The sequence below is a fragment of the Sphaerodactylus townsendi genome, linkage group LG03, assembly GCF_021028975.2.
Source record: "Sphaerodactylus townsendi isolate TG3544 linkage group LG03, MPM_Stown_v2.3, whole genome shotgun sequence".
NCBI classification, from domain to species: Eukaryota; Metazoa; Chordata; class Lepidosauria; order Squamata; family Sphaerodactylidae; genus Sphaerodactylus; species Sphaerodactylus townsendi.
In genome coordinates this window covers 162,218,147-162,244,962 of record NC_059427.1, presented here as the reverse complement: position 1 = coordinate 162,244,962, position 26,816 = coordinate 162,218,147, and the positions used below count along the sequence as shown (strand labels likewise).

The window sequence follows — 26,816 nt, the reverse complement described above, 5'->3', positions numbered from 1 at the left end:
TTCCATGGGAAAAAGCAGGAGGGATGGGGTGAATGGTGTTATAACCTGTGCTTCTGGCGGGAAGTGTCATTCCTGCCACTACGTGTACGTGAGCTTTCTAAGATGTCTTAATAAACGGACTTTTACATCCAAAAAGCCTTTTATTTCTGCTTCTATGGAATTCCTTACAGATTGGTGTTTGGAATATGCTGCCACAGGAGGTGGTGATGGCCACTAACCTGGATAGCTTTAAAAGGGGCTTGGACAGATTTATGGAGGAGAAGTTGATCTATGGCTACCAATCTTGATCCTCCTTGATCTCAGATTGCAAATGGCTTAGCAGACCAGGTGCTCGGGAGCAGCAGCAGTAGAAGGCCCTTGCTTTCACCTCCTGCCTGTGAGCTCCCAAAGGCACCTGGTGGGCCACTGTGAGTAGCAGAGTGCTGGACTAGATGGACTCTGGTCTGATCCAGCAGGCTAGTTCTTATGTTCTTATGTTCTCATGTTCTCATTAATGTTTTATGGGAAGCCAAGGTGGACAATGACTGCAAATATGCTAATGCTTCCTTCTCTGTGCCTCACCATTCTCCTCCTTCATATAGCAATCCTGTCTGCTAAATTTTGACTAGAAAAGAATTCTGTGTCATTGAAGGCCTTCCTCATCCTCCTTTCTACTGAGAAGCTGCCGGCCTAGTGTCTCTGTTTACTGAATCTCCTCCGGATTGCCTGCTTCACATCAGTGTTACGGAGGCTGTAGATAGCTGGATTGAGAGTGGGGATGACCACTGTGTAGAAGAAGGATGTCATCTTGTCAGTCTGGGGAGCATATGTGCTGTCAGGTCGCATGTACATATAAATTTGGGTGCCGTATAGCACTCCCACAGAGGTTAGGTGGGAGCCACAGGTGGATATGGCTCGTTGAGACCCGGCTCGGCCCACCGTAAAGAGGATCATCCCATAGGAAGCCATGATGGCTACCAGGCTAATGCTCTGGATTCCCCCACAGACTGCAAACAGCAGGAGCTCATTTAGATCCGTGTTGCCACAGATCAAACCCAACACTGGAGGGATATCACAAAAAATGGCGTCCAGAGTGCGAGCTCCACAGAAGGGCAAGCGAAAGGCCATGCTTGTATGGATGACTCCGGAGGCTGCCCCTACTGCATAGGACACTGCCACCAGGAGGCAACAGAGGTGTTGTGGCATGGCCATTCCATAATGGAGCGGGCGGCAGATGGCAGCGTAGCGGTCATAAGCCATGACAGCCAAGAGGCAACACACGGCATCTGCAGCAGCTGCAAAGAAGAACATCTGAAGAGCGCAAGCTGGGATGGGGATGGTGTCTTGGCCTTTCAAGAGGCCGAGGAGCATCTTGGGGGCCACGGTGCAACAGGTGCACAAGTCCATCAGGGCCAGATGGCTCAGGAAGTAGTACATGGGTGTGTGCAAGGTCCGTTCAGCCCGGATCAGAATGACCAAGCCGAGGTTCCCCACCACACCAAGGAGGTAGATGAGTAGGAAGATGCTGAAGAGAAGGAGCTGAATGTCACGGCGTGAAGTGAAGCCCAGGAGGATGAACTCTGTCACCCGGGTGTTATTATGGTGTGCCATCAGATCTGCTAGAAGGAGAAACCAGGTGAAATTCCTAACTTCCCACCTTCAAGTATGAGACTTAGACAGTTGTCAAGAAATCATTTTACTCCGCTTGATCCAAATACTGCTCAGTGGATTTTCATCCTCCTATTTCCACCAAGAAAGAAGAGATAGCAGTCATCAGTTTGGGAAAGATTCTATCCTGTACCGCCCTATGAAGCATTAGACCACACATATCCAGAAGCAGAAACACAGATCTTGTGGTGCCCAGTTGCCATGTCATGCTCTTGGTACCCTTATTCAAAGGACATGGTCTCCACCAATCACTCGACAATAGATAGCCAGTATGGGGTAATGGGTCAGGTCCCTTTCAAACACCCAGTCTGCCACGAAACTCACTGGGTGATTATAGGACATTCAGTCTCTCCTGGTCTAAGCTTCATCACAGGGTTGTTGAGAGAGGAAAAAGGACTAGACCCGTGGTGGCGAACCTTTGGCACTCCAGATGTTATGGACTACAATTCCAATCAGCCCCTGCCAGCATGGCCAATTGGGACTGATGGGAGTATGATCCATAACTATCTGGAGAATATAAGAGTTCACTGCAGACTAATGAACCCACATGCCTGCTGACCAGAACAACTTTGAGGAAGGATGATATGAAAGTGAAGCAGAGAAACCCTGAACTCAGATTCCACGGTCTGCAACTGCTTTTCTCTCTTCTTCTGCTGCATTGGTAGGACAGCGGGAGGCATAGCTGTAAAGTAACTTCAAAATCAAGTTGCGAAGAATCCCTCTGCCACTATGTGGATTGTCACTACTCCTGAAATTCAGGGCAGTTATCTCTGCACTGCTATGGTGCTGAAGGAAACCTTGGTTCCAATTCAACACTAGGCCATGTTTCAGGATTTCAAGTCCAATGCAATGGGAATATGGTGGATGTTTGGTTCTGAAATGGGCGGATTTTTAAAAAAGGTGGTTCCATCATTCATCATGGTTTAAAAGATGGAAAGATGGTAGCGTTTGTAGGAGAGATCTTTTGCCTGAGACCTGGAAGAGAGCTAATGCTGGTCTACACAGATGATTCTGGGTGTGGTGGGTTTTCCGGGCTGTGTGGCCGTGGTCTGGTGGATCTTGTTCCTAACGTTTCGCCTGCATCTGTGGCTGGCATCTTCAGAGGTGTATCACAGAGGGAAGTCTGTTACACACTGTGTCCAGTTACACTGTGTCCAGTTACAGTGCGTAACAGACTTCCCCTCTGTGATACACCTCTGAAGATGCCAGCCACAACGCAAAATAGATCACATCCCTATCCTACCTCACAACCAGTTGAATCTGGCCGTGAAAGCCCTCGACAATAGATGAATCTGGGATTAATGGCTTCATAGGTTGGACTAGATTACTAGCCATAAAAAATATCATTTTTTGGTCTGTCCCTGGTCCTAAGCAGACAAGTGACATGAGTTCTGAGGTACACAAAAGTTTCACTAACAGGGCAAAATGATGACTCCTGGGGGCTGTTTCATGTTGGAAAAATGGAGTAGGGGGGAAGCTGCAATCCCTATCAGTGTGTCCCATGGTCCTGATCCAAATCAGACCCCTGTGCGCATGGAAACCAAGTTTCACCTCGGAACTCACAATTCACTTCCGCTTGACAGGGTTTGGAGCAACCCAGGAGGGGCCTTGCCACACCGTATCATGTAGTCATGCCTTGAATGAATGAATGAATGAATGAATGAATGAATGAATGAATGAATGAATGAATGAATGAATGAATGGTTGACTGAATCAATTAATGATTGATTCACTGCAAACATTTTATGCCACCTCTCCAAGAATTTGTCCAAGGTGGAAAAATGGAGAAGTAAATGGATGCCTGGCATTCTGGATAGAGCCCCAGTGGCAAGTGTGACTGGAAAAGAAGGTTGGAAAATTATAAGAAACCTGAAGGAATAAAGTGTCTGATTTAGTCTGTGAAGGAGAAATTATATCATTACAAAACTTGATAGAACTGGGAGGGAAGGAGAAATTGAAGCAATACAGTCCGGGGGAGGAGCGGTATAAAAAATGCAATGGCAATAAATCGTAAAGTGGTAGTAGAAATGAAGTAGAAGTAAGTAGAAGTAGAAAACCAAGTAGAAGGTAAGTAAAATTAAGTAGAGGTAAAGTGAAGTAGAAGTAAGTGAAGAGTAAGTAAGGAAATGAAGTAGAAGTAGAGAGTAGTTAAGAGTAGAGTATGAAGTAGAGGTAAAATGGATAAAGGAGGTTATGGGAAGAGATTCAAGGAAATCTAGAATAAAAAAAGGTGACTGTACAAATGGAAAATCAATGGTTAAGACTCCATGGGGGGAAATATTAAAGAGGAAAATTATAGGATCAGTGTATACAAGGTATATATGAGGTAGGAGGGATAAAAGAATTTATCTTTAAAGAATGTTGAAGCAAAAATGGGAGAAAATTTTTTTTTTAGAAGAATTATGGATAGTATGACGAAGATTAGAAGAAAATATGTGGAATTGGAAAGAAAGGTGTTACTTAAAGTAATGCGTATAGAACCCCACAATACAACTAGCCTACATGAGCAAAGGACTAAGCCCAAAATGCTGGCACTGTGGAGAAAAAGGAGCATATTAGCCACTCATGTATGTGGATAGGAGATGGCAGGGAAAGTGGTTAAAAAAAAAAGTTTTGGGAGAATATTTTTTTTTGAAATATGTTAGAACAGTTAGTAAAAGTAAAAATTGATGTAAACAATGATTTATTAATTGTGGGGATTATAAGATGATATAAGAGTGGAAAGAACAGAAATTTAAAGGAACTAATGTATAAAATAATGATTAGAGCAGCTACATGAGTGTTAAGAGATTGGGCTGGAAAGATAACAAAGAAGCGGACTAGTCTCAAAATGGTTGGAATATATTTGGGAACAAATTCAGTTAGAGATTTTTGAGAGACTGGCAAAAAATACACTATGGCAAGAGAAACTAGAAGATATTATGAAGCTATGGACATTGTATGAAAAATGGATGGAAGAAACCGGATTTAACAAAGAACTATGGAATAAGAGAATAAGAAGAATGAACCTTCTGCTGCTTGCTTGAAATAATCAATGGAAAAGGGGGGGAGGGGGTGAAAAAGGAAAAAATGTATAGTTGGAACAAACATATTGAATGTAACAAATATAATAATATTCTATACAATAATTTTTTTTAAAAAAAGAATTTGTCCAAGGCAGCCTACAGAATATAAATAGTAAAAGCAAAACATTAGAAGATATTAATTAAAATCCAACCTAAACAGCCCTGATCAGCCCAAGCTTGTCAAAGGTTCCCCAGGATTGGTCTTAGGTAGTACTTGGATGAGAGACCCCCAAAGAACTCCAAAGCTGATAGATATAGGCAGGTCATGAAAAACCACCTCAGCTCATCACTTGCCTTGAAAACCCCTTCAGGGGCCATCCTAATTTGGCCGCAGCTTGATGGAACAATTATGTTATTTTATTTAAAAGCCCGCCATAAAAACCTAATCAGAAATACAGACCAAGGGCTTCCAGGTTAAGCTCTGATGTTTTGAGGACAGAATTCACTTTCAGTAGCTGACTTGAGCTGCTCTGGAAAATGGCCTGCCAAAAAAAAAAAAAAACCTCTAAGAGAGAAAAGCACTGGTTAACATGCTGGACTAGGACCTAGGTGTCATGACCTTACAATACAACAACCTTTATTAGGCATATTAAAATAGGCTCCAGAGCATTACAGACATTTCTGAAGTACAAATCAAAAGTACATTCAAAATACAGACAGATAAACTGTATCTAGCATTGGACGTTACTTAGTGAAAAAAAAATTCTACATCCTTGTAAAAGAAATTTTTGCTACTTTTTCCAAGAGCACTGCCTCTGTGTTATTTAACAAAGAAAGCTCCCACAAACAAGAGTTGGGTTTCTTCCCAGAGTCTCTTTTCTAGATTTGTCTAAGACCACCTTGGGAGAAGAGAATTCCTAATACCCACATATCTCGGACAGTCAAGTATAATGTGAGCAAGAGTCTACACTTGGTTTTTACAGTGTGGACAGACCCGATCCTGGAGAGGGATAGATAGGTAGCGACCCTTTGTAATGGCCGATGGAAAAGTATTGCATCTGGTCCTTGTAATAATCCATCTCTGTTGGGGTTCAGTTAATAGTTCAAGATATTTAGCTATGTGCCCCTGTTCTGGTACTATTCCGACAGAAAGGGGTGAGCAAGGTGTCATGACCCTTTAATGTCTTAGCTTGGGTCCTGCCATGTTTCTAGCTCTGAAAACATCCTGCTCAAATGGCCTGCAAATGTTTGCCTGTGCTCTGTTATCTCATACAGCTATGGAAGGGGGGAGGGGAGGTGGAGTGAAACATACATTTATTTATTTTATTATTAAAACAATATTTAACTTTTTGATATTGTTAAGTAGTGTACCTTACTTTTAGGTTTTTACCTTTTTCCTTGAGTAGGAAAGTACTACAGTACTGATACCTGTCTTTGAGCAAGTCTGGGGTTGTGACACTGGGAAATCCAGGTACAAATCTCCACCCATGCTATGCAAGCTTGCAGGGTGACCATTGATAGGCATGGAAGGTTGAGGGGATATAAGCTGTTTAAGTCTTTGCCTTGGTACTATTTTCTTACTGAAAATTAACAACATCATAAGAACATAAGAACGAGCCTGCTGGATCAGACCAGAGCCCATCCAGTCCAGCACTCTGCTACTCGCAGTGGCCCACCAGGTGCCTTTGGGAGCTCACATGCAGGATGTGAAAGCAATGGCCTTCTGCTGCTGCTGCTGCTCCTGAGCACCTGGTCTGCTAAGGCATTTGCAATCTCAGATCAAGGAGGATCAAGATTGGTAGCCAGAGATCGACTTCTCCTCCATAAATCTGTCCAAGCCCCCCTTTTTTAAAAAAGCCTATCCAGCGGCCTTTTCCCCTTAACTTACTGTTTTGCGACGCAGCTACCCGCAGCGTCTGAAGTCATTTCTGGCCAGCGGGGTCGTGTTCCCCACTGCCCCGCGCTCTGCGCAGGGTCATAGAAGTGAACCTTGCGTTTATCAGCGCCAGAAATGACTTGGGCTGAGGAGGCGGGAGAGCGGCAGAGTCGGGGTGGCTGCATTGTCACCGCCCGGACTCGTGGGGAGCGCTGCTGGACCCAGCGCTATTTGGGCAGAGTAGCGCGCAGCAAACAGTAAGTGGGGAAAGGGCCCAGGTTAGTGGCCATCACCATCTCCTGTGGCAGCATATTCCAAACACCAATCACGCATTGTGTGAAGAAATGTTTCCTTTTATTAATCCTAATTCTCTCCCCGCCCCCCAGCATTTTCAATGTATGCCCCCTGGTTCTAGTATTGTGAGAAAAAGAGAAAAATTTCTCTGTGTCAACATTTTCTACCCCATGCATAATTTTATAGACTTCAATCATATCCCCCCTCCAAAGTCTCCTCTCCAAACTAAAGAGTCCCAAACGCTGCAGCCTCTCCTCATAAGGAAGGTGCTCCAATCCCTCAATCATCCTCATTGCCCTTCTCTGCACTTTTTCTATCTCTTCAATATCCTTTCTGATATCCCTCAAGCTACTTTGACTTGGGTAAGGAATGTGTGGATAAGAAACATGAAATCTGTTTATTTGCTTAGCTAGCACCTTATACTTCACAGGATGCCATCACAAGGAGCTTACAGACTACATTTTGACAACAAAGAAGGGGACCAATATGCATACTTGGCTTTCATTTCCTTCATTTCCTTTCATTGACCTTCATTTCCATTCAGGAGGACAATGAAGCTTCACAGAAAAGGAAGGTTTTGAAGAGGAATTTGAAGGAGCAGAGAGTGGCAACAGCTTTCTGGGGACAGTGGAGAATGAGTCTTTTAAGGGAGCAGAGGACTTTCAAGCAGTGGAGAGAGATAGAGCTGGAGAGTAGAGGGACAGATTGGTAAACAAAATGGCGGAGGAAATGCCCTCAAGTCACTGCTGATTTAGGTCAGCCCATGGGATTTTCAGGTGGGAAAACAAGATAGGACAAGGCGAACTCATGGAAATATTTCATGGTAAGGACAACAAAGTAGTTCTGGCTGCAGAAATGAATTTGAGGAAGAGCAGCATCTAAGCAACAACAGGCAAAGGATTTGGGGAAGGAAAATCTGGGCAGCTGCGAATTTCTCTCATTCAGTTCCATTGCACAAATGCTCCGACACAAAATGCATGGATGGAGCACTTGTTTAAGATAAGGAGGGGTAGATTTGCAGAATACTTACCCGAAAGTAAGTCACCCCAGGTTTCAGAGTGACCTAGGGTTTGGCTGCAAAGTTGCATTTTGTGTGAATTTCCCCTGTAATACAAACAACGAGGAAAGGCATTTTTAAAGTCTAGAGAAGTCCACTGTTCTGCTTGGATATTCTTGTGAGATCTGATGTTAGAAAGCGAATGATTCGTATTCCTACGATCGGTGGTCTCTTCAAGTATGGGTCTTGCTGTGTTTGCAGCCTTGAGCTAGAATGAAAGAGGTTTGAATATCCTGCAAAGAAATATAGCAAAGAAATTGAACATGATTCCAACTGTAATTTTAAAATGTTATTTATGTTATTAAATGCGAGTCTCAATGTTGGAAAAACTTTCAGAGCTGTCAGGATCAGAATTTCTGAACATTTATGATGCATCAAGAATCACGTGGCTGATGCAGTACTTGTTTCTCACTTTCAACAAGCTAATCTTTAAATTCTTTGTTAGCTAAAGTAGATATAGCCTCTGCTGACATAAATATTTCTCAATATATTTATTTTATTTTTTATTTATTAAATTTATAGGCTGCCTCATCCCCGAAGGGCTCGAGGCGGCTCACAACACGGCTGTTTCCAACAGCAGATTAATACAACATGAAAGTTAACCCATTAAAACTCAGCAGCAATTCATAACAATAAATAAATTAAAACAACAAGATTGTGTAGAACACATATACACAGGCACCCGATCTAAAGGCCAAAGAAGAAAAGAAAAAGAAGAAGAAGGAAGGGGAGGAGATAGGCAGGGCCCAAGGTGGAATTAGGGCCCAACCAAGGTGGTCCAGACAGGCAGCTTTGATTTCAGTTTCAATGGGGGGCGGTGGAACCGTGGCCGGCCCCTCCAAAGGCCCGGTGGAATAGCTCTGTCTTACAGGCCCTGTTTCTCAATTATCCCAGTCAGAAGCTTATTATACTCAGCATTTGGAACCACAAAGCCAAAACCATAAAGTCAGACACTCTCAAATTCAAACTGGGATCTGACAGGATTTTTGTAGAAGTTTCTTTAGCATAATAGATTCAGCTGAGACTCATCACATCATTTGGGTACTTAAATTAGTTAGATGAAAGCATTTGCAAGGATGTTGGGCAAGCTAGTGAGCGGAAAGGGATCCGGCTGGGTATGTAAATGTCTTTGAAATCGATGTTATCTATTTTTGTAAGGTTTATATTATATTTTTCACTGATAGTTATAAATATTACATGCCTCAGAAAAAAGAGCAAAAAGCCCATGAAGGTTTATTTTCAAGGCAAAGAATTATCTGGAGTTTTGTGAGGCAACTCTTAAAATGGCAACTCTAAGATCTCAGCTCTGAAACAAATCACAGACTTCTCCACTTTGCACAATCCTGTTTTTCATCTCCTGGAGAACTGCATAAACATGCAGATGCTATGTGAAGTTTTTGTTTTTGTTTGCCTGGCTGAAAGTTTTCATCCTTATTCCAAAAGAATGTTTAAGATAATTTTTTTGGGTGACATGAAGAACCTGCATTGTGCATTATCCTGAATAGCCAAGGTTAGCTTTATTTTTGTCATTTATTTCTGTTACTTTATTGGAATATATTCTGTTGTCTCTACTGGAGAACCTTTTGTGTCTCATTAGATACAGGGCTTCGCATTTCTGTTTGGGCATTATTGCACAGTCCCTCCCTTTCTCTGTAATTAGTCTCCTTGGAACTTCAGGATGGGACGAGAGGGTCTGCCTTCCCTTCCATGACTCTCTCCCAAGCTGAAAGGGCCATGGTTTTTTGCCACCAAGTCACAACTGAATTAGGCTGTCCCACAGAGTTTTAAAACAAGAGACATATATAAGTGGTCTGCCATTGCCTGCTTCTGCGTCACACCCCTGGTACTGCTTGGAGGTTTCCCATCCAAATACTTGCTACAGTCAAGACTGAGAGTTTGTGACTGGTCCAAGGTCACCCTGCAAGTTTTCATGGCAGAGTAGGGATTTGACCTTAGGCCCCTTCCGCACACGCAAAATAATGTGTTTTCAAACCACTTTCACAACTGTTTGCAAGTGGATTTTGCCATTCTGCACAGCTTCAAAGAGCACTGAAAACAGTTTGAAAGTGCATTATTCTGCATGTGCGGAATGAGCCTTAGTTTCCTAGATCCTACTCTGATTCTTTACTCTCTATACCAGTGATGGCGAACCTATGGCACGGGTGCCAGATGTGGCACTCGGAGCCCTCTCTGTGGGCATGCGCACACAGAGTTCATCATGTGGGGGGGGGCAGAAAATCACCCCCCCACACACACACAGACACATCTAGGCTGGCCTGGGCCACTGAGCATGATGTGCGCGCACCGCGGTGAGCAGGTAGGACTCAGCTGGCAGGCCTGGTGCCTGTGCTCCAGGTGGCTGCTGCCCGGGGGGGGGGGGGCACAGAGGAGGCAGAGATGCTAGAGAGGCACAGAGCGGTGCCTTGCTGGAGGCTAGAGCAGACTGGCCCCTGCTCGAGCGGGTGGGGTGGAGGAAGAGGGAGCCAACCGGTTTTTTCTAAACTAAAACCTCAGCATTCAGGTTAAATTGCCGGGTTGGCACTTTGCGATAAATAAGTGGGGTTTGAGTTGCAATTTGGGCACTCGGTCTCAAAAAGGTTTGCCATCACTGCTCTATACAATGCTGGCTCTCTGAAAGGGCCCTAGCAGGAAGTTATTTGGACAACTTTGGAGCTGTATATGCTCAGAATGCTTCATATACAGTTCCAGCATTGTGCAAATAACTCCTTTCTGAGGCAGTTTAGATTCTGGAAAATGCCACAGAGGGAAAGGCAGGAGCCTCCTTTCCTCACATACTACAGTTTTGAGCAGAATAGAGCTCTTGCAGACTTTGAAAGTACCTTTCCCTAAAACTGTTGTGTGACTGAAAGGTCAACATGTTGAGTCTGGGGACCCTCAACCCAGCTTGCCAACTCATGTCATATGTAGCTTAGATAGGTGAGCACAGAATTAGGGTTTAAGGCACTTCACACATTGCAGTCCCACCAGGAAACACTGCTGATACATGGCTGTTCTGCCCCCCGCAGTGAACACATAAAGCATGGCTTTCCCATGAACGTGTACAGGCATCTTTAAACATCCAGTTTTACAGCACGATGGGGCCAGACTTCTCAAACTTGGGCCTACAGTTTTATGATGCCCACACTTTACATATCGGCGTTAGAAGATATCTTGTAATGCTTGCATTCCCTACAGCTATTGTGATATGAAGAGCAGTCCCTCATCTCAGTGATACCTCCAAAATATTATCAGCTCTATAAAGTGGTGGATCATATTTGGAACCTGTTTTATGATGAATGATGATAAGACAGATTTTCTATTTCCAGTTCCTCTCATGGACCACCAGACCCTTTCAGCCTATTCATCCCAAGTCAGCTAGATCATTCTACACAGTCTAGAGAAAGCAGTAGAAGGTGTCCTGTCTTGTTCCTCGGGTCATCATACTGCCCTTATGAGAGTCAAAGTTGAGTGGGCCGACAGAAGAAGGCCTCTGTTCCCTTACCTAGAGTGTCCCCATCTTATAAATGCAGTGAGAAAATGTCTGCCTCCTTTGCCAGTTCTCCCATGGTTAGCATCTTAATATGGCTTGGTTTTATGGATTCTTATGTTGATTTGGAAAACCGTGATGTCTCCTCCATCTTCCATAGGCAGCAATGCTCTAACTCCCCCTTTTTTATGTCACTAATTCCTGATCAAGCTCCCCGTGGGCAGTAGGTTTGTTTGGGTGTTTTAGTGTCTCCAAAGGATTTATTATCAAGCCCTGAAGGATGGTTTCTGTATCCAATTAATGACACATGTTTGGAAGGGAAAGAAGCTATGACCTGCAGGAATTGTTAAGGAAGCTTCGGAGTTTTCATCCCACTTGTGGAAGAACAATCATGCATTGTCTCCAAGCCACTAAAATCAGAGGAAATTTCAAGGGGGCTTGGTACTCCTGCAGTGGTCTTCACTACTTTGATAAGCCTGTGATCTATTTTTTCCAGTATTGTCTTGCCATTCTGAGTCAATGGCTCTTGCTTCAGACAGCTGAAGGCTTAATGAAGAGGAGGAAGACCATAAGGTTGCTTAGTGGCTACCAGCAGTGGCGTAGTAGCCAAGAGCAGGTGCACTCTGATCTGGAGGAACCGGGTTTGATTCCCAGCTCTGCCGCTTGAGATGTGGAGGCTTATCTGGGGAATTCAGATTAGCCTGTGCACTCCCACACACGCCAGCTGGGTGACCTTGGGCTAGTCGCAGCTTTTCGGAGCTCTCTCAGCCCCACCCACCTCACAGGGTGTTTGTTTTGAGGGGGGAAGGGCAAGGAGATTGTAAGCCCCTTTGAGTCTCCTGCAGGAGAGAAAGGGGAGATATAAATCCAAACTCCTCCTCCTCCCCCCCCCCCTCCTCTGCATTCTCCTCCTCCCTCCTCCCTCTTTGGCTTCCTTCCTTCTTCCTTCCTTCTTTGTCTCTTCTTCTTCTTCTTCTTCTTCTTCTTCTTCTTCTTCTTCTTCTTCTTCTTCTTCTTCTTCTTCTTCTTCTTCTTCTTCTTCTTCTTCTTCTTCTTCTTCTTCTTCTTCTGTTCACCTCAGTTGATGACTGGAAGGGATATTCTAGAAACTTCTTAATTCTGAGGGAGCTAGACAAGTGCTTGGGGTCCGCTCTCCTTGCTTTCTAGCTTTCTTATTGTGCTCCCTTACACTGAATAGTTTGTCTGGGGAGTGTCAATCTGTAGGTATACATACAAAGAGATACTTAATTAGCAGATATACGGAAGCAGCATCCAGTGGGAAAGAGAGCCAGAGATACTTTGAGTTGATTTATATTAAGTTTACTAACTTAAAGGGCAGGGTTACATGGAATAAAAACAAATACATGCCGTACTGCTCTGTTGCATATATACAGTCCTAAATATACACTTAAGACTACATCTTGTCCTGCTTGAACAAAGAAAACAAGGTCACTTTATAACTTCTGCTCTACATCTCACTAGCAAGTAAGCAGTGGCTATCTGGCTGACCAACAGCTAATCAACAGGTCAACTCATTACAATGTCACCTCAGCATCCTGTTTACATACAAACAGGTGTTAACCCTTTCATGATTAGTTCTGACCGACACTTGCAAATGCCAACACAATCCCCTCCCCCTCCCCCTGCCACACACACACGCTGCTGAAGCTGAAGAAATCCGCAGTACCCAGACCTTTGTTTGAGGCAGCCATGGGTCTGTTCCAAGTTGCTGACTCCCAATCTTGCCCCTCCCTCCTTCACCATCCAGATAACTATTGACTGGATATGTATTGGGATGGGGATGATGATGAATTTTACACTGCACAGGGGTCCTACAAACACCTTAGTTGCCATCAGTAATGAATATTGTATGTTAAAAGTTTCAATGTCATGTGTGATTGTTATCGAAACTGGATTTTATGAATTTGATGTCACTAAACTATTTATTTTTATTTATTTATTTTTGAATTTATATCCCGCTCTTCCCAATAGGGCTCAGGGTGACGAACATCAATATAACCAGATAAAAAACAATACAATAAAAAACAATGTACACAGACAGCCATATTGATTAAAACTTACACAGTGAAACAATAAATAAGCAGATGGCGATAAAATCCCATAGAAGACACACATGGGAGGTTGCGATGTTCCGGTCAGGCTGCATGGCAAGATATAAAAGCCTGGCGGAAGAGCTCGGTCTTACAGACCCTGCGGAACTCACTGATGTCCCGCAGGGCCCTGATCTCAGACGGGAGCTCATTCCACCAGGTGCACGTAAGCTGCCCTGAGGTTGGTAAATGCACTTTCATTTGGTAAATAAGTGCTTGCACTGCCACTCACATGGTCAAGAGTTTGAGCCCCCTATGGGTCAGATATCCTGGCAGCTGGCTCATGGTCAACTCAGCCAGCCATCCATTTCTTGGTCAGTAAATGAGTACCTAGCTCATCGCTAGGGGGTAAAGAGTATCTGGGGAAAGTAATGGCAAACTACCCCACAAAAGAGGCTTGCCTATGAAATCACTGCTTGCAGTGGTACCCCAGGGTCAGATACGACTGAAGGGGAAACTTTACCTTTAATGAAGTTGTTAATTTTGCTATTTCTGAGTATTCCTTGACTTTCAGTATCCAGTCTTCCTTTGTTGGTATTTTGTTATCTCCATTTCTGTGTACACAACGTCCTTGCAGCAGTAGATAGATACATGAAAAGTAGTCTGTATTGATGTAATTTTATGTTTTTATGTTTGATGATGTTATTTAATGATATATTATTTATTATTGATATTGTTGTTATGTAACATTATCCTGTTGTTTACCGCCCAGAGCCCTTAGGGGATAGGGCGGTATATAAATATGATAATAAATAAATAAATAAATAAATAAATAAATAAATAAATAAATAAATAAATAAATAAATAAATAATGAATGAATGAATGAATGAATGAATGAATGAATGAATGAATGAATGAATGAATGAGATGTTACCCAGAGGTATTTGTGCAATTACCCCAAAACATAGGACACACTGTCATTCCTCAGCAAGAGAAGTTCCCGCAAAGTCAAAACTGGCAGTTTGTGCTTCTGTCCTGGCACAATGAGGCATGGAGGAACAACGTAAAAATAGGGCTCAGTGTAAACACTTCCCCAAGGGCCACCAGTTAATTATCTGCATTCAAGAAAAATGTAGACCCATCAGTGGTGGATCTACAAATGCTATGCTATAACACAATGTGTAGGCAGACCAGGGCACCCCAACCTTTTTGAGCTTGCAGGCCCATTTGGAATGTTGACACAGCATGGTGGGCGCAGAAACAAAATGGCTGCCATAGAAGGCGAGTCAGCCAGCCATGATTGCCACAGTTCAGCTTCAGTAACACAGTGTAAATTCTTGTGGAGTGTTGGCAGCTGTTGCCAAAGCAATATTTTTTTAAATTGCACAGCCAATCACATCTCTAATAGTTGTAGAGTCATAGAATCATAGAGTTGGAAGAGATCCCAAGGGCCATCAAGTCCAACCCCCTACAATGCAGGAACACACAATCAAAGCACTACCGACAAATGTTCATCCAGCCCCTGTTTAAAAACCTCCAAAGAAGGAGTCTCCACAAGTCTCTGAGGCAGTGACTTCCACTGTCTAACAGCCCTGATGGTCAGGAAGTTCTTCCTAATGTTTAGGTGGAATCTCTTTTCCTGCACCTTGAATCCATTACTCTGCGTCCTATTCTCTGAGGCAGCAGAAAACAAGCTTGATCCCTCTTCGACATGGCAACCCTTCAAATATTTTAACATAGCTATCATGTCCACCCCTTAACCTATGCTTCTCTAGACTAAACATCCCCAGCTCCCTAAGTCTCTTTTTGTACAGCATGGACTGTATACAGTATTCCAAGTGAGGTCTAACCAATGCATGAATAGAGAGTTACAATTACATCCCTCGATCTTGACAATATACTCCTATTGATACAGCCCAAAATTGCATTGGCTTTCTTGGCCACCACATCACACTGCTGATTCATGTTTAGTTTATGGTCTACTAAGGCTCCCAGATCCCTTTCGCATGTAGTGCTGTCAAGCCAGGTGTCACCCATTCTATATCTGTGCTTTTCATTTTTTCTGCCTAAGTAAAGAATCTTGCATTTATCTCTGTTGACATTCATTTTGTTAGTTTTGACCCAACTTTGTGATCTGTCCAGGTCATTTTGAATTCTGACTCTGTCCTCTGGGTATTCGCTACACCTCCTAATTTGGTGTCATCTGTGTAAGGAATTCCATAGAAGCAGAAATAAAGAACAACGCAGTTTGGTGAAAAAAGAGACCGGATTTTATTCGAGACATCTTAAAACTCGAAATTGCATAGGGTGGCAGGGAACCTTCCATTGAAGCCTGGTTACCAAACTCATCATGCATCCCCTCCCGGCTTCCCGTAAGAGACGGGGACCTATATCTGGCGCGAGAATAAAGGTCTCCGCCTTTAAATGAAAACTGGCCTCTTGAGGCTGTGGGGTGCACTCCAGTTTACTATTCCCATCAACACCAGGTACAGCACACTCTGCCTCCACCTTCTGAGACTCCCACAGGTTTTATCTTGGAAGAAACTGTGATTGGAAAGCAAAACAAAATTGGGAAGTCAATATTTTTAGGAATAAATCATTGAGTTGCCGCAGAGGGAATGTCCCTTGAAGCGCTAAAATATTGCAAAGCGTTTAGAATTAAAAGCGAGAGTCCAGGATGAGAAAAACCAATTTAAGTAGTGCGCGTGGCCGTATTAATAATGGTGATTAGAGTCTCTCGGCCGGAGTCCGTGCCAGGCATGGGAAGCGAAGAATATCCTTAGAGGTAAACTGGAATGGGAAGACAGGATGGATATTACTTTAAAGGTTAAGGCAAATCCAATGCGGGCAGTGACATCATTAATCACTTTTGATAATCTGAAAAAGGTCCACCGAATCTTTGCCTGGATTTGGAAAATTTTATGCATCTCTGATTTTTTGAGTAGAACAAAATACACAAAAGCGTAGCCCACATGAAATCCGGCGATTAACTTATCAAACACAGCTTTTTTAGAGTCCCTTAGCTGTAGCCTGTTGTAAAAGGCGGTCTGGACTGATTTCCACCTCGGCTGGGGATGAAATCCATTGTTGAAACTCTGGAGGATCAATGCTGTAAAAGCGGAGTAGTTCTTTGCGTTACTTGGTGAGGGAGAGGAGCAACCAGGGCACAATTTCGAGGGTTTTCTTTGTACTACTTGCGAACGCATTTATTGCCGAAACTCCATAAGCGGAATGAGACTCGCACCAATTGTCTTGGTGGTAAGTTGGTGTTATCAACTCGCGATAAAATATATTACTCCTAGGGTTCTGTTAGATTCTCTCCGACTCGTCGCACAGGAAGGAGAGCATTAGTGACATGGCGAAGGCTGACTACTTTCTAACCCTAAAAGCCTTCAGAACTTTAAGTATGGAGTAAGGGGCGGCAGCGATGGAGAACCACCGTAGAGGCGGAGTGTAGAAGCGGTAAACATGTTGAATGAAGAACAGCCGTGCTACTTAGGGCGGAGGTTGAGCGCATGGAATAAAATGGAGCCTGTTTGAAAATAAGTACCGCACCCTATAAGACCGTATTGCCATGACTTTCCGTGGAAATCTGTGACCAAATCCATGGAGATGACTTCCCGGTAGGCCACGGGAAGGTTCAACAGCCAGCCAGGGGCTTTCCAGATGTTTTGGCTTCTGCACAGACAAGAGCAACTTCTTGCTCCTCTCACGCCTCTCCATGTCCTTCGCGTGCCACCAGAACAGCCAGCCGTCTGAAGTTTACCAGAAAGCCAAAATGTCCAGCGGCGAGGCAGTGGCGAAATCAAGAACCTACTTGCCGGAGGAGGCACCAGCATCCCCTCCAGCAAACTCGATACTCAAAGCCGCAATTTGGAATCACCTTCCTCCGCTGGAGGCTTCAGCGTACGCCTCCCTCGAGTTCCGCCAGGAAAGAGGAGAGCGAGACTGGGAATGGGCGAGGAGGAGTGGGCGTCTGAAGATCGGGTGACAGCCATCCCCAACAGGAGGAACAGTCGTGGGAATATCTCGCCAAAACTCCCTTCCCGGAGTAAGCGCGAGAAGCGCGTCAACTGAACTATTGGTTTCCAGGAAAATGAACATGAAAAGCGAAAGAAGCCATTATGAGGAGTTGTTTCGCGAACATCTTGAGGGTGGAAAAGCCAAGTTGCATGATCAACCAAAACCTGAAAGGGTGTTTGGCCCCCTCCAGCCAGTAAGCGCCAGTGGAGAGATGCTACTTTGTTATGCAGTCTCTTTATCTCCCACAGTCCAGTTGAGTTCAGCACCGGAGAATTTCTTTGATAAATAAGCACGGAACCAATTTCCACCATCTTTATTTGCAAGAGGGGCTGCCCCAGTGCTTTTAATCCAGAGGGCTCCCGTGAACCACAAGCGGGAGATCTGGGTCAGGGTGCTTTTAGGATGAAAGGGTTCGAAGTGTAAAAGCGAACTTTAAAGAGCTGAAGGCTGTTTTGACATTCTTCAGACCAGGAAAGGGGCCCGGGCAGCCGGACAAGTGGATCTTTACCCTTAGTGCGTATTAAGAGGTCTTGTGAGAGGAGATACAGTTCAGCGGATGAATTATGAAGTCCTGAAATTAGCGGCAAGAAAAGATTTGAGATTCTTGCGATTGGTGGGGCAGGCCATGGGAGGACCGTCAATTTTAGCAGGATCCATTTTTTAAGCCCTCGGTGATCGATAGCTTAAATAGTCAATAATGAGGTCTGATGGAAGCATTTGAAGTTTGGCAAAGAAGTTTGGTGACAGCGTTTTAAGCGCTACGACCGTACTTCATACTCTTCCATGGTTTATTGAATAAATTAAAAGCGTCATCTAAGTATAAACTCCCTTGTACGGCAAATCGTGAGAACCTTCGTTGATAAAGACCGCTTAAAAGCCCGAGGGCCCATAACCCGAATGGCATTATTAGAAGTATTCAAACTGTCAAACTTTGTGTTAAGCGCCAGTCAAAGTGTTCATAGCCTTTCAACGAAATTCCGGCCTGTAGTAAGCTTCTCATAAATTCTAATTTAGTAAAGATGGCGCTTTGAAAATGCATCTAAAGGTCCTTGATCAAAAGGCAAAGGGTATTTATTGGTTCAGGGGAGACTGCGAGACCTCGATAATCTGTACAAAGCCGTAGAACCCATCTTTTACAAACCAAAAGCCAGGAACTGGCGTGTGTGTGTGGTACTGGTAGCCGCCGTGTCGAACCACGGCGAGTTCTTGTCCAAGAAACCGCGAAGTTCCTTCTCTCGTTGGACTCATACGGTGGAATTCTACCTTTGGGCAGTTTAGCCCCGGCTGTACTCGCGAATTTTGCAATTAAAATTTTCTCTATGGGGTGGCTTAACTGATGCATTCTTGCTCCTAGCTTCTAGCTAAGATCGCGGTAGCGGTGGACGGCAGAATAGGGCAATGGCGATGAAGCAGGGGTGTAGGAGGGTACGGGTTTCCCAATTCATGTATTCCGCCAGGGAGGGTCAGTGAATTTCTGAATCCTTTTCTTTCCAAATGAATTTTTGGTTCATGTAACAATAACCGCGCGCATGCCGAAACTGCCAAGGTGTTTGTACTTCAAGCCAAAAGTAAAACTATTTTCTCCCAATAATTAGGCGCAGGGAGAGGAGCCGGTTTAGTAATTTTTTTTTGGAACTGGGCGGTCGCCCGTTCGAGGGGCTGCCGTCCATTTGGGTGATGTTATAAACCGGGGGGAATTTGGTCAGACTTCAGCTCCTCACCTGGGGCCGCCATTAAGCAATGGGGAGCAGCCCAGAATCCACAGGGCGGGCTATGTCACGAGTATGTAGCGGGGATTAGCCCAGCGGCTTTGGATGATGGGGCGCTGCCTTCACTCACGTCAGAATTAGGACCCATGTCCATGGGGGGCTGCGAAGAACAAGCAACTCTTCCCCTCCTCTGGGTGCTTAACCACGATGGCCAGCACTTTAGGTAAGGCTTACGTCGGGGAAGCGGCCCGATTCGTGGTAGCTTGGCGAGATGAAGTGCGGTAAAGCAGAACTGTTAGTTTTGTTTTCAGCCGGTTTGACTAAGATGACCTGGTCCCTGCATAGTAAAGACTTTGTCCAGTGGCCAGCGAAGCTCAAGTGGTCTCGGTAAAGGCGGCTAAGGCTTAACTTGGTGAAGCAGCGGCAGGTTTTGGTGGGCGGCCTCCGTACCGGCGATATTCCAGCGAGAGCGCCACTTGGGATCTTCTGGTCAATCAGCAATAGTCACGGCGAATTAAAAACACCGTTTCGCGGCTTGCCGTCAACAGCATCCGAGAGCCGTAGAACATGGTTCCAGGCCCACCTCAGGAGAGTCGGTGACGCCGCCGCGAGATTCACCGGGCAATTCTGCGAAGCGGCAGTTGCTGCTGGGTCGGTTTGATGAATGCGGATGGCTTCATTTTCGGCGCTACGGATCTTGGAAGGCGCTCTTGCAGAAACGGAGAATCACGGGCACCATTCGAGAGAATCTATCGCCGCAAAATCCCGAAATTCACAAACCAATTGGCTGCTGCCCATCCAGGACTGAGCGATGTCCACGTAGCATACTGGCTCCAGGCCGGTATAAATCATGTAGTCCTCCATGTAGGCATCGAGGTTGTAAAGATGAAGTAGGGGAGTTTGGAGGCGGGAGGTCCCATCAAAGCGAACAGGAATGGGGCCTGAAAAGCGGTATTTTCCGAAATGCAAAAGCACCGAAGCCGGATCGCGCCAGGTTGAGCAGGTTGGAAGGGCAAGGTTGCCTGGGGGGGGCGGGATCGGTAGTAATGCCCGGTGCGGCGTTCGGGCGAAGTCATGGAAGATTGGCAGGGCTAACAGCGTTTGCCCCTCTGGGCGCCCGGCGAAATTATCAGTGACGGCCGGGCTCTGTGGGGCTTCCTGGTCTGCTGCTTCCTCAGTTCCTCTCCAGGCAGCCAGCTCTCTACGCTGGAATTCAATGTGCATTCACCAGATGCGCGTACGACGAAACACCACCGTTCCAAATTTAGCCCGGATTCGTCCCGTTTATTAAGCTGCAGTAAGCTCGCGCATAAAGACTGGAAACGCTTTAACGTTACGCTGTAAAATCAGTTTGGAAGCGTTTACCGGACACTTATCGCGGACTGACGATTCGCGCCAGCCCAGCCGTTGGAAGCATCTTTGGCGTCCAGCTTCAGGTTGAATACTTTTGCGTTACCGCTGTTCGGTCCTCTGCGGTTTTCACGTAGCGCTCTTACACTTACGCTGTGCCCGTTCCTCCTCCATAGCGCGAAGCGTTCCGCGGGTCCATGCTTCTTGGGCATCGCCAGTAGGCCCGCTATCACTCCCAGCTCTGCTACGATGGGAGAGGGAACAGATCCGGCTGGGAGTGCAGGCTCACCGGGCTCTTAGTGAATGCAAGGCTGAGACGCCGAGGAACTTACCGCCACTGGTGGCTCCAGGAACCTCAGGTGCAACCCGTGACCGAGGATCAGGGGTCCGATCGGGAAGAGCGTTGCGGATACCCTCAATCCAAGAGTTTAGTCCGGTGTCAACGCCGGGTAGCGCGGAGCCCAGTGCTGTGCCACGGTGGTTCTTTGGGGCATCAAATCTGAGAGTCAGAATGGATTCCGGCCGGACTCCACAGGTTGCCGCATGAAATTAGGCGTCCTCCTCCGACCGGAACGCATCTGAGGTTTGTAATCCACATCACAGCGGGTGAAGATCCGATCCACAGGCATTTCGATCCATAGACAGCGCCCCCAAAACTGGCTCCATGCTCATCCTCCATGGTACCGTCGTCCGTCCCTCGTTCCAGCGGGTAAAAGACTTCATTGCTGATCACGAGGGGCCGGAAAGAGTCACCAGCCAGAACCCGTTCTCCGCCCGATTCATCCGGGTCAAGAGGAAAGTCGAATACTGGGGCTACGCACCTTCAAGAAACATCAACCTCTCCGCGGGAACTTACGGGGTCACTGCACGCTAGGGATATAGATGGAATTGATTCACGCGCAATGTGAAATTCCATAGAGCGAAATAAAGGCTGCTGGTAGAAAAAAGACCGTTTGTTTCAGACATCTTAAACTCAAGTACCGCGCGGTAGCAGGAATAACTTCCGCCAGGAAGCACAGGTTATAACTCTACATCATCCCATCCCCTCCGGCTGGCGGGGCACGGACCTCATCTCCAGCGCCCAGAGACCGAAGTCCTCCGCCCGATGAAGCTGGCCCATTGCTGAGACTGTGGAATGTACTCAGGTTAAAGTGACTGCCTTACCATCAACACCATTGAAACCCAGCTACGTCACACCGGTGGTTAGCATGCCCTCTATTCCATCATCCAAGTTGTTGATAAAAATATTGAATAGGACTGGGCCCAGGACAGAACCCTATGGCGCCCCACTAGTAATTTCTTTCCAGCTTTTCTGGACAAAAGCCCTACCTGGGCCCACTCACTTCCTGCACCACCAATCACATCTCTAATAGCCAGTCTTGCGGTGCCCAGAACTGTACACAATATTCTGTACACAAAAAACTGGAGCCTCCAAACCATCTGCCAAGATGACCCTATGAAAAGTAGATCTATCATGGATGTGACCAGAAGCATGGATTACCATGGTCAGGATCTCACCTTTAAAAGAAAAACAGCAAAAAGTGGTTAAAGGCACTACACACTGTAGTTGAGAGACCTTTGTATCCATCTGGCGCAATACATTCAACAACTGCCAAGACTATGGGGAGTACAGGAGAGTACAGGAGGTAGTGGCATCCTGGCTGTTGCTGTATTAGAGCTATGCTATGTAGGAATGCATGGGTTAACTGAAGCAGCTGTCCAAGAGTGCGCCTGAGTGGTTATCTCAGAGTATGGCCTCGGGGAACTGCACATTTAGAACCAGCGTGGGAAGACAAAAGGCGGGGGTTGCTTAGTAACAGCAAGAAAGGAGGGGGTGTTAAGTGAGATTAATGGGATATGGGAAGGTCGTGTGTGAAAGTTCTTAGTTTTAGCAAATATTCTAGAAGTGTATCCTGTCTAAACGCCAATCAATGAATCAATTTCATATCCACTGAGTCTGTTTATTGGGAGGACCATGGGACATGACAGTAATATCCCCACACTGTGAATCTGCTGCTTTAAAGCTGAGTATACCCTATCCAGAACAGGATGAATCAAACCTAAATCAAGATCTCCTATTGTTAATAAATCTCCATATTATCTTAGCTTCATATTACATTCCGCAAAGATGCATACTGTTGCTATCTCTGCAGCCACCCAGCAAAATTGACCACAGTTTTACCTAATCCTGGTAAGAAGGAGAAATGGTCTTTTGTGTCATTCAGTCAGCTCCACCTCTCCAGATGATCACACTTGCAAAAGCGCTTTGTTCCATATAGAGCAGAAGGGGTCTTCGGCTATGACCCTCAAGATGTTCTGTTGGACTCCTGAATTCCCATGAGCCCCTACCAAAGCATGGCCAGGTGGTGAGGAATAACAAACAGGAATTGCTTAGTCTATGAACATCTGGAGGGCCGCAGTTTGAAGACCCCTGATATAGAGGTTGAAATGCATGTGGGAATGGAAGAGAACCCTGTAGGACCCCATAGCACTAAGGTCACAGAGTCAAGTGGTACCACACCGTCTTCTGAACCGCAGTCAGCTGGATAGGTGTAAAAAGCTGTAGTCACTCAGGAATATGCTGGGGTCTTTTGTAAGAAAACAATAATATGGCTTGATTTGGAAAGGGGGAGGAGGAAGTGTACAAAAAAACAAAAGGAGAATGAGGCATACCAGTGTAAGGACCAGAGTCCTTCACAGAAGCTTGTCTAGTTCCAGCCTGTAGAGTTACCTTGCCACATTTCCAGATTTTGGTGCCATGGAACTAAGGACAATCCACAGAATGGACGTCTGACCATTGCAATAGCAGTGGCGTGAAATGGTTTCCCTGCCTCACCCGATCTATCTGCAAGTGACATTTGGCAAAACTCTCAATTTCAAATTCGCACGACCAGGTTGTTTTAAGAGCACAGAAAAAATGAAGCACCGCCACAAACAAGAGGTAGTTTGTGGAATACTCCAGACTGAGATGGTCTTGAAGCCAGAGTGAGAGAAAGGGCCGCTCATGGGTGGTGCAGCTTTACTTGGCTAACAGCCCCATCTGGGGGTGGGGCAGGGGCAAAAGTGTTAGGCTTTTGGGGCAGGAGCCCTGTGAACAAAGCAAGAAACTCTGCGTGGTTTACATGCAGACAGCTTGTAAAATGCTGTGAGGCTGGCACAGGTGTTAAGAGTTTGTTGGTGCAATTCCCATAGAAGGAGGAGACTCTCCTCTGTAAGCAGCAGCGAGGAGGTTCAAAAGGGGATTTGCTGCCGCAATGTAACATAATTTATGCCCTCTTTACCGGCCGCCACTCGCCATGTCTACTGACTATTGGTTTTGAGTCAAGAAGGGCAATACAGACCTGGTGCGTTTCGTCCCACCTCTTCACCAACTAACCCTTATACCTACTAACAGGCTTCCAAGGAGCTCATACGACGCTCTGAAGCCATTAATCTCTCTTTCCGTTCCAGGTGGTGCCGTTCAGGTGGGATGTAATCGCCGAGAGCCAGGTGTGCTCCGTCCCAGGTCGCCCAACAACTTTTAAGACTTCTATCCTGCTGTCCAGGTCACTATGTTCCCTGGCACCAGCTTATAAGCATTCCCCTCGATGTTTGCCGGTTTTCCAGCAATTCCAAACCCCATCCAGGGACGTTAGCTAAGATGATTTTATATAATGTGCTTCACTCTTTTTGTGCAATTGCTTTTGAGGCTGCTCCAATATGTGTCTATATGGCTTAAAACACTATAAACTATATTTTCGCCAGTGCATATCGATAAAATCGCACCATGCTGTACCGACTGTTTTGCGCCACTAAGGCTTGCATTTTACATAATTATTAATTAGCATGTTTCTCTGGAATTGACTTGGTGCTCCTCTAAAAAAAAGTGCTTTTTTTTGTAACTAAAGCCATTGAACCTTGTCACGTGTAGCATGTGCACAACTGCCCAAAGGTGATAAACATTGCATACAAATACATATAATAATAACCCATTACTATTACCATTAAGAATTCCGAGCCAGAGCACGTAAAAGAAACATTTTTCAGCCACCACGGATAAAGAAATTCAATTTAGTAAAGCCACCAAACCCATCTCTCAAACAGAAAAAGACTCTCTAGAGCCTGCCCAACATTTTTGAAACAATTGCCACTAATAACGTGGCTTTACTACTTTGTGGAACTCATTATTGTAACATCAACGTCTACACCAGAAAAAAGGTAACCCCCACACCACTAATATAATGCGTATTGCACTATATGACACCACTTATATCAAAAAAAATTGTTACCAACTTGTTGCGCTGTTTCACCCGAATTATAAGAATTACTGTAGGCATGGTCGCGATACCTCTACCACCGTACTCAAGAAATCCTGTATTAGTCTTCCAGAAGCCTGAAGCACAACTTTTCTCTCCTTTCCATAATAACGTGTGGCATCAGTGCACCCTCCTTATCTAAAAACTACTATCACTCCCGTTTCTGCACAAAGTTGCTGGGCGCAAAGTCGAGTCCATAGGGAAAGTGATGAGGGGGTTTTAAATTAAAGAACAAAGTTCAGGATAATAATTTCTTCTCTAGTATCCAACAGGGTTGTCTTCTTATAGTTTTCAACTGTCAATGTCCTGAAGTTAAATATTCAGAATTTAAGTTCCAGTTTTTGTTGTCTGGCTTTCTTTACCAAAGTCCGGATTTAAACAGCTGGTCTGGATTATAACAGCAGGTTTCAGGAACAAAAGAGGCAATGAAGCTTTGTCCCGTATATAATGCGCTCATCCACGTTCTGTCCTTACTGATACCTCTGTCGTCAACAGCACTTAATAAGGCCCATCCCACTTTGGCTCTAAGGACTCTTTTTTTTTCAGTGCTTCAACAGGACTCAGTCTCTAGGCAAGAACTTATGATCTGGACTTCAGTGTCGGGATCCGGTGTGATAAAGCCGCCTGCCGTAAAACAAAACAGAAACAAAGGCCAGACCAGCAGAGACTAGATAAACAATCATTAATTTCAAAAATTACCCCCTCATGGCGGTAAAGATGGCACATCCCGCTAAAAATGCGCCGCATCACTTAAAAAGCAAATTGCCAATCTCATTATGGTTATGTTTGAACTCTGAATAAACTAAACTAAGGATTTTTCGTTTGACCAGACTTTTCGCTTAACATTGGTGCGAAAACTATATTGCCCGTATTCTAATTTCTACTTTTTTCCAGCTTTTCACAACTTCAATTTCATAATTCCATACCCCTTGACTTTTCCCCCCATAGCGCTTTCAAAGAACTATATATATTTAATACATTTTATAAAAACGCAGGCAGCCTTTTTCACGCTTACGAATTTTGCATAATTTTTACACAATTATTCACCCTATATCATCATTATAAAACTTTATCCGTATTTATTCGTTGTTGTTTTCAACACATATAATACCGCTTTTCGAGTGGCTTAACCAACGCAGCACCAAACAGGCTATATATCTACCCAACCCACCTATGACCATCTCTCATAAACTACACCCCTGATTTTAGAGCAACTTCTCTTTCCCCTTCTATCTTGGGAATCCCTTTTTTTCATGTTTCACCAAAAGTGGACACCCCAAAAACATTTCATCTTGGTATTTTAAAGTGCGTAATGCCTGATTCAATGCATAAAATCGCATAATTGGAGTGACCAGGTATTGAGGCGATCTTTTGCCCTCTAAAATTTTACTTGTTTCCCCATCCACTACTGCACCACCAAACTCATTGTGCCTTTTCCCCTTTATTACTCTAGAAAACCCATTTAAAAACAGTCACCCTCTTTTGTGCTAGAAGTGTCCGCAAATATTTTTCTTCCCTTTCCACTTGGTCCAGCCAAAATTTCAGAGTTACTTGTTTGATGCCCTTTGACACGTAAGCGCACCGTCCAGCAGCCTGGGAGTTCTAAAAGCTTCTCCGGGCTTTGCCAACTGTTCGTGTGCCAAAGAGATTTCCCCGCCAGTATTCAAGGGCCGCCTTTCAGCACCATAATTTCTCAAAGGTCTGAATAACCCTATATGAATATTTTGAATTTATATAAATATTTACATTCTCATTTCTTTGCCGGCAGCAATGAGTCACCAATGATTTACGGCATATAAATCTGTTTCCGATTTCTAGTAACACGGCACATATTTTACGACAACTAGAGCGTATGCGCAATTTCCGCAGCGGTTTCCAATATCAAATCAAGGAGGATCAAAGATTGGTACGCCATAGTTCGACTTCTCCTCCATAAGAGGCTATCCGAGCTTCCCTCTTAGGCTAATCTACCAGGCCCGGTGGCCATCCCCACCTCTTCAATGGCAGCATATTTTAAATAC

The 26,816-nt window shown here is 44.9% G+C and overlaps 1 protein-coding gene across 1 annotated transcript; it reads right to left on the bottom strand.

Moving 5' to 3' along the window:
- Positions 1-669: 669 nt before the first annotated feature.
- Positions 670-21,166, bottom strand: LOC125427980 (olfactory receptor 5C1-like). The gene is made up of 7 exons (XM_048487547.1): positions 21,102-21,166; positions 20,833-20,999; positions 20,516-20,744; positions 19,690-19,859; positions 17,950-18,012; positions 14,375-14,453; positions 670-1,636 (listed from the first exon to the last, which is right to left on the bottom strand). Exons 1-7 carry the CDS (start codon positions 21,164-21,166, stop codon positions 670-672), a joined length of 1,740 nt encoding a protein of 579 aa, XP_048343504.1.
- Between the last annotated feature and the right edge of the window lie 5,650 nt (positions 21,167-26,816).